Source organism: Aplidium turbinatum, chromosome 15, assembly GCF_918807975.1.
Source record: "Aplidium turbinatum chromosome 15, kaAplTurb1.1, whole genome shotgun sequence".
Classification (NCBI taxonomy): Eukaryota; Metazoa; Chordata; class Ascidiacea; order Aplousobranchia; family Polyclinidae; genus Aplidium; species Aplidium turbinatum.
Genome location: NC_137486.1, coordinates 4,300,684 through 4,309,365, shown reverse-complemented (window position 1 = coordinate 4,309,365; position 8,682 = coordinate 4,300,684). Strand labels below are relative to the sequence as shown.

The 8,682-nt window shown below is 35.3% G+C and overlaps 1 protein-coding gene across 1 annotated transcript; it reads right to left on the bottom strand.

Moving 5' to 3' along the window:
• On the bottom strand, positions 1–8,425 carry LOC145784365 (uncharacterized). The gene is made up of 6 exons (XM_082596170.1): positions 8,164–8,425; positions 6,878–7,081; positions 5,167–5,480; positions 4,227–4,313; positions 3,715–3,805; positions 1–2,735 (listed from the first exon to the last, which is right to left on the bottom strand). Exons 1-6 carry the CDS (start codon positions 8,371–8,373, stop codon positions 1,806–1,808), a joined length of 1,836 nt encoding a protein of 611 aa, XP_082452296.1. The 5' UTR covers positions 8,374–8,425; the 3' UTR covers positions 1–1,805.
• Between the last annotated feature and the right edge of the window lie 257 nt (positions 8,426–8,682).

The window sequence follows — 8,682 nt, the reverse complement described above, 5'->3', positions numbered from 1 at the left end:
TATCAAAATACAAGTTTTATCTGCACGATAAAATAGCGTCGTAAAAGCACAAAATACATTTGAAGTCTCGCTTTTACAGCCACAGAAGAAACGTCAATAATAAAAGAATAAAAAAACGTTTTGCAACAACAAACGAAACAAAGCTTATGCTGCAACACAAAGACGGTGTTTAGAACAGTCTTTATCCAACTGGAGTAAACTTCACCTAGAGAAACGTTGATGGCGAATTTATTGCAGTACATCTTTGTGTCGCAACCCATAGATGATCAAAACTAAACATTTCATACTAAGCACAACACAAAAGTGTGTAAATTATGACCTTGTATCATTTTAGTGTTTAATATCCTCTACCCAGTTTTTTTCACAAACTTGCATTGTAATTCATTTAGAGGATTGTCATAAAACGGAAATTCTTGCAATCAGACAGTTACTGTAGTTGAATTACTACATTAAAATCGTAGCCATGACAATACCGAAGAGTGCAGAAATTTTACAGCTTGGTGGGACAAAAGTTTGCTATTCTTGCAGCAAATTCATATCACAAGAGTAACATCTATCCATTGCTTGAAAATAAAACTTGTAAGGAAAATAAAAAATTGAAAGCCAAAACATGCTTTTGATGTATTATTGTTGTAAAAGTTAGATGATATACTTTTTGTAATCCCACATGCCTCTTCTACTTTCCAGTGCAATTAGTAAAAAAATCAATTCAAATTATAACATTCTTCAAATTATTTCCCCGTGACGCAATCTTCAAGGTTATGTTGCAAATTAACCAACGTGAGAAATTCTTGACAAGACAAACATAAGATAGGCACCGTCTACATAAAGATTGTGTGTTAAGCCAATACAGCAATAAATGCAACTTTAAAATTATCAACTGCGTAAATAAAAAATAAGCACATACAAAATTACAAAATAGCACAACTTTCTCAAGCCTGCAAACGTTAAAGCAATGTAAAAAAGATTAAGTTTTTGGATGAACCAGTACTGTCGGATTTTTGGGACAGCCCTAGGACGGCACTCGAATGGGCGCCGGTTCGACACCGCTCAAGAGCATGTTGCTGTGTCTTTAGCAGGACACTTCATGATACGCCTGATGGTGGACATATGAAGATTGGCTTCTTGCCTTCCCATCCACTTAATCTAAATCTTCAACCACCGGGTGTAAGCCTGGATACGACAGAACAGTTCATTTATGTTGTGTACAGTGTTTTTGTATGGTAATCCTGGCAGAAGCTTTAAATCGTATGATGTCACTCAGTAAATAGAAAATGTTTGAAACACGAATTTTGAAACACTGCACACAAACTTCAACTAAAATACCATCTCAAAATTAAAACAGCGCATTATATGTAAGTTTTATGAAAAGTTGTTCAGAATAATTCTTGCAACAAAATCGCAGTGTTCTGCACACAGTGTACGTTCCAAGTTCCATATAATATTAAAGGATTAAACTGGCATGGCGAATGAAAGGGGGTACGCAAAATTAAAAATGGCCGCTTTGCAACACATGTTCGCATTTACAAAATGGTATTCACTTGTCACAGTTGTAAACTTTAGTAGCCGTTACAGATGTATCTTAACAATGATATCTAAAATGTCCAATTAAATTTAGACCATTATGATGCACGTTTTATACCTGGCAAGGTTAGTTTGTGTGTTTGGCTGCTCATTTGAGTCATAAATATCAATATCGCATGGTGTAAGTGATATTAGAAGCATATCAGTGACAAATCATAAAGTTACACTAGTAAAATAATAACAGTTTCTTTTTGTAGTGAAATTAATGCCACTGAGCACTTTTACTGGATATTTGATGTTTGTACGGCATTGCAGTTTGGTACTCCATTGCTAAATTGGCGGGGTGAGGATAAGGTTTTCCAGGCAGAAGCCATAGCAAGCATGCCCAAGTCATAACTGTTCTGGTTCATTGCATTTCCCAATGCTTCCAAAATGGTAGCATTGCTTTTTGGATTTTTTGGTATGCTGCTGTTGTTATTGTTAAAGTTTAAATTTGATTGTTGATCTAAAGACAGGGTATTTAAAAGCCAATCTTCCTGTGTATTCTCAGGCTGTTTTATTCCTCCATACAAAGACGCTTGCTGAGACTGGTTGAATCGATTGGAGTTGTTTACTGATGCATCCGATGTTTTGAACAAATCATTCTTGTGGAGAAGAGGACCAGTTGACCCAGAGCGCTGAAAACTGCTTGAAAAAGACAAATTGTTTCTTTCTGTTTGCTTGTTTGTCTTTTTCGAGTTTGACTTATCAAAAATTATTTCCTGAGAGCAACTGGAAGAGTTTAAAGGCAATTGATTGTACGGAAAAGGTAATCTTGGCGAACTAAGGATCGGATCACAACCCATGTCACTTTGCAAGACGTTTGCCTTTATAGACCTGCTGAAGTCGCTGTTTATTGAGTTGTTGGCCGAGATGTTGCTTGAAAGTTGGTTGGGCAGCAATGGTGATGTTGTGGAAACCCCAAAGCGCTGGAAACCAAAGTTTTGATGTTTGAGTAAATCGAAAGTAGGGTTCCAACCAGACGAAGATGTTTGATTAGTGTTGGGAGATAATACACACGCAGTGTTTTGTGTTGCCAACAGAGAATCTTTGGACAACACGTTATTCTGTAAAACGACATGGTTTTCCTCCCCCTTGAAACATTCCGACTTAATCAAAGACGAACAAGCTATTTCGTTACTGGATCTTCTGTTTGGTTGGTTTTCGTTAGTCTGCAAATATAAAGCAAATATTTTAGGCATTTTACAGAACTAAGCTAAAATATCATCTACTGTAGGCTAGATAAATCACCATTATTTCTTTGTATATCTGAAAGCATGATTAAAAGTGATAATTGGATAAATTATATATCAACTATACAGTATGTTCGACTAACAGTGACACCATCTATTAGCTTTTGTTGTCAACTGCGCACAAGAGTAGCGAGTGCATCAACCCATCGATCGAAAGGATGTTGGTTCGAAACCTCTTAAAAACACTTCTCTGTGTCTTTGGCAAGACACTTAATAACGTGTCTGAAGGTGGACAAGGAGAGCATTGGTTTCCTTGCCGGCACGTTGTTTTAATTTAAGCCTTCTATTAACAGCCATAAACCTAGATATGACAAATGTATGAGCTAAGCTCCAGAGCATTCTTTATTGTTATCAATTAAATGAATTATTACATGTTTCACTGAAACAGCAGAAACATGCAGAAAAAATTATGAAATACAATCTACACTTGGATGTCCCATTTTCTGCTATGATTTTTGAAACATAAAATGTGTTTATGGAACATAATTTTGTAAACAAACATTGCATGCCACAGCTCGTTATGAAAAGAAACTGCTGTGACTTTATTCCCCAAAATGAAACTTAAATGTGAAAAGAATAATTTCTTCAAAAAAATTCTAAGATTGGTGTTGGTAAAAATTTATTCATTGCGTCATTTAAAGTAATCATTGTTGTTTTATTATTGGGTAAGGTATATAAAAAAATGTGAATTCTACATTTACTTTTCACACGAAATCATAGTAGCCTATGCTTGTTTACAATAACAGGATACAACCTCGGCATCGTTCCCAAGACTAAATGTTGTGTTACTAGTTTTGCGTAAACTCAAATTTACTGAATGGATAAAAATTGATGTAAAAACAAGAAAAATAGCTTGCTTGACTGAGTGGCCTTCAGACACAAAACAATCTTATCTTACAAAGTCAGCAGGAGAGATCACTGATGTATTGTTTGATTGGTTGATCACATCCTTTCCTTCAGGAGATAAATAATCATCATATAGCATTCCACTGGAATCAGAAGCGATTATTAGCACAGTTGTTGGATCAATTACACAGTTTTCAGTTCAATCACATAACAATTACACCATCAAATTTTTTAATTACATTACAATTAGGCCTACTTCCAAACGAAATAAATTGATGACTTTTTACAGTTTGATCATTATCAGACCGGTAGAATTGCATTTGATAAAGATAAGATTGCAATGTAGAACCCCAACTAGCGGATCGACAAAAGTGCTTATTGCAATTTGTAATTGTAATTGTCATTTGAACATAAATTACAATTGCAAAATGTAATTGTAATTTGGACTAAAATAGTTTAAAACCACGATTGTTTTGATCTGCTGATAGTTTGAAAGGCATCTTGTCTATAATATAAACTATCAATATACTGAGGCACTGACAACACATGGAATAGCCTACATACTTTCCAGTAGGATAGCCAGTGGAGTCGTATTGATTGTCGTTTGTTACGCAATCGCTTCGATTCTTCGTTTGTTGACGTATTGAGGATCTTTTACAAAAAACAACTTCTGATTAAATTGGAAAATAATTAAAAAACACAACCATATGCAGCTTCCACAGTAGCGTATATTTTAGGTAAAACACACCTTTAAATCACATTTAACCATTACCATTCACCTTCATTGTGACATAAAATTGGTTATACAGTAGATTGTCAAATTGAAGACACGTATTGATGCAGAATTAATAAATGAATCAACGACTCTGCTAGAGAGTTATTATAAGAAAAAGAGTAAACCACTGGAAAACATTTGAAGATTGCTGATGTGGGTTTAATCATTTTGCGGAAACTGGTCGCTTTGTTGCTGGAAATGCGGTTGCAGGTTTACACCGAATACAACTTACCAGAGATGTAAACAGCAAGTCATTTACTATCACCATCTGTACATTTACACATCAACCCGTCGTTTCCAAAAAAGACTTGATTTCTATGGACTTCGACATTAACTCGGGTCGCTATTCAAGTCGAAGTATTTTCTGATATTTGATGGTCAAATGCAATTTAAATGTTCATAAAAAAAGTAAAAAACTCAATAGCAACGTGGATGCAAATTGACAGAGCCGTTGAAAGGGTGATGTGGGCTTGGTGCAAATGAAATCTTCAGTCCCCAAATTAAAACAACTCTAAGAAAAACACACTATGTCTAAAAAATACGATGTGGTTTCTTCGAGCTCCCGGGCCTCCTGGAAAGGCTACTGGCCTTAAATTATTTCGAACCCTAGTCTAAAAGTACCCCCTGTCAACACTACTGCAAATTGGTCAATGTTTCTTGAGCTTGGCTTCAAGTATAATACAAAATATTTTTTATTGTTACATGCATCATTAATGTGATTGTACTTACTTCTTTGTCTGTGGCGATCGGTCTCGTTGGCGGCGATTTTTGAACCAGTTGCTGACTTGCAAAACACTGAGTCCAGTTATTTGCGCCAAGTTGCGTTTGTCGTCGGGAGTGGGATATTTGTTTCGTTTGTAGCAATCTTTCAGCGCATTCCTCGATTTTTCTTTGAAGCAGTATACCATTTCCTCTCCGTCCCAAATTGTTCGAGGCAGCGCGTGCTTTCGTCGAACTCGATATTTATCCACCGCGCCTAACGCCCGCCCCCGGGCTCTTTCGGCCTCTGCATAGTGGGCGTTGTACCACAAGTTCTGCAAAATCTAGCAACAACACCAATTACTTGGTAACTTAGCACATCAAAATAATGGCAATCAAGAAGATGACCTATTCCAATCTGAAACATGCTGCTGAAGCTGATTGTGCATTATAGCCTGGGCATAATCAAGCAATTATTATCATTTAGGCTAGGTGCAAGTGTGCTGAAATTGTATTTTATGTAAAATTAGCCTATATTATGTCAAAACGACTATAGTTTTAAGCCATTGAATGAGTTTGATGTTCGTATATCTTTGCTATGATCGAATAGATCACTCCAATCAGTGATCAGTCTTTTTGTCGGTACTGTATTTCTGGTAGCTCCGAGATTCCTTCCTGGTCATGTCCAAGAACTTTGAAATGATATGTATTCAGATTGTGAGTGTGACGTTTTGCACGGAGACCAGTAAGAACTAGTACGGATAATGTTGAGCAGAGTAGTGCTCTTATACATTGATGATACAAATGATAATACAAAATAGCAAACGAACAATTGTTATGGACGCCTTCAGATTTTTTAGAATGACACAAGCAACTTGCATCAGTATTGATGATGTACTTGCGTTAAGGTTTATACAAACAACTGTTTAGTTTACTGCAAACAGATATTGCCTATCATATACCCGAGTAGGATCAACTATTACATAATTTTTAATTCAATTACATTACAATTGCACCATTAAAAATTTTAATTACTTTACAGGTGAAATTACATTGTTCTGAAATTTTCAAATTAAAATTCCAATTAATTCCAAATGTAATTAATTGCACGTTTCAAATACAAAAATTAAATGTTTAAACTTTTATGTTTATCGATGATTTTTACAATTTGAAAGTATCAAAAACAAGCAGAATTGCATTTAATAAAGATTAGATCGCAATATACAACTCCAACTAGCGGCTCAATTAAAGTACTGATAGCCTACCATGCGTGCAACTTACCAAATGTTATTGTAATTTGGACTAAAATGTTTTAAAATTACTGTATAATTACACGACAACAAAAAGTCTCCATTATAATTACATGGAAATGCGTGATTAATTACATCCAATTACAATTGCTAGTGATTCAATTCTGCTGCCTAATCAACGACGATCCAGAAGACAGGTTGACACAATGCATGGTGTGCCTCGGAGTCTACTACATAATACAGCTGCCAGCATCATATGACCAACGATCAGATCTCATTTTTATGGCAAATTTTTTATATTAGCCTACTTTGTTTTAATTCAACAATTCTGGTAAATATTTGGAGATTTAATGTACAACATGTGGTTAACTTGTTGCAGAAAAGGCAATCTGTGCATCAAAGGCGATGAAATGCCTAGCGCATTCACGTCATTTCATGGAAACCAGTTGTGATTTTCACGACTTATTACAGTTTTGATACGTTAGATTTACTTTGTGATTAGAAGAATGGAAGGAATGATTCTCTAAAACTTGATATAACTCTTGAAAGTGATTTTCTTTGTAAGCGACTAATGCTCTCGCCTTCAGCATGTTCTCATCCGAACCATACAATAATCGCTTCGGCAAACTTCCAAGGAACTGTGTCAATTTGTCGATGCGTTTTCTTTGCAGCAAGTCATGGCATATGCAAGCGACCTAACAAAATATGAAGATCACGTAAAATGTTGGCATGCAAATGATTATTTGATGCACAACGGGCATCCAATGTGCCCAGTATCGTACAATGCTTTTGCAGATAATTCACTGTATTGTTGAATTTTGATTTAAATCTTCAACTAAATTTTTGTACATTGCAGTGTTTTTAGTCTAGTTGATGAGAATGAAAATCGTTTTACTCAGATACAAGTTGTAGCCTATCTTGTCCTGCCCTCATAAAGAAATTAATAAAATTTCACAATACAACAGGCGAAATGAAATTCAATATGGCTTGTACACTGTACAGTATTCATTACTGGTTTACTAAGTATTGGCGCATGAAAGTAGTCCTATATCAAACATATTTTCTAAAAAAGTTTGATAGATTATTCTGATGTTCTGTTGTTATGTTTTTATTTTTTTATTTGTTTATTTTTGCTCATAAAGTTTGTTTTTGACGTTTCTGCAATAAATGGCTGACTTTTCCTCAACCTGTTAAGCCTCATTTACACTATAACATATCTTAGTAATTTTTTTACAAAGAATCATCTCTTTTCAACTCATATCAGTTGAAGAACTTTTAAGCAAAAGTTTTATTCACTGCATACGCTGCCCACGATAGGTTAACACAGTAACAATGATCCTGATTGCTCAGGAAGCTTGAGTTTGAAACGCTGCAACATTTTATGCATTTACACCTTTGTCAGGCAGGATACACCAATTATCGGTATACGGTACTTTGACTTCTGCTTGATTATTATTATTTATTTGCGTCAGACAAAGTTGTCCATATCCAAAACAAAATAACGAAATAATACACGAACTGCAAATACACAAAGGTCACAGAGAGCCACTTTGGATGTCGTCAGTGAGTTCACTAAATATCTACTGTTACAAAGTTACATACAATGAGCGTTGGAAGAGTTGAAACTTATTTAAGCGAGATTATAAAACTTAGTTCAACAATTTAAAACAGATTAGGGGATTGAATTTAGCACATGAAAGTCTACATAAAAGCCATGGTCTACTTAAAAATGCATTAACATAACTATGACGTAAACCAAAGTAATCAATAGGATTACCTGCTGGATTGTAAAAATTGATGTCTTAGTATCAGCAACAGCCTTGCAATCACTCATCGATGTAGGTGAAGAGGAGCACAGAGATTTAGTTACCAAACTGTTGTTATTGCTCATATTCTTTGATTTTGGAAGATGACAAACTCCCGTTTGATGCGGAAAGTTTTGGTTTGATTTTGGGCATCTTTGTTTGGATTGAAATTCTACGGACATTAATTTATTGCATGCTTCAGAAGGGCTGATATAACCAGCTTCAGGCAAGCATTGGTAAGTACCAGTTGGTTGTGTCATGGGAGACAATGCTGATTGAGTAGCCAGCATGGCTAAGTTTTCTGAGGTTATTTAACGGTAAGGTATTTGCAAAAGTACTACGTTGGGTAAACTTAACCATTCCAAGGTTGATATCATTTCAATGTTAATCAACAACAGAAAAAACTGCAAGGAAATAGAAACTAGTTACTTCACTGTCTTTTATTACTCTATAGTTAGCCTACAACATTGCCACTGCAGTAACGGCGCCCT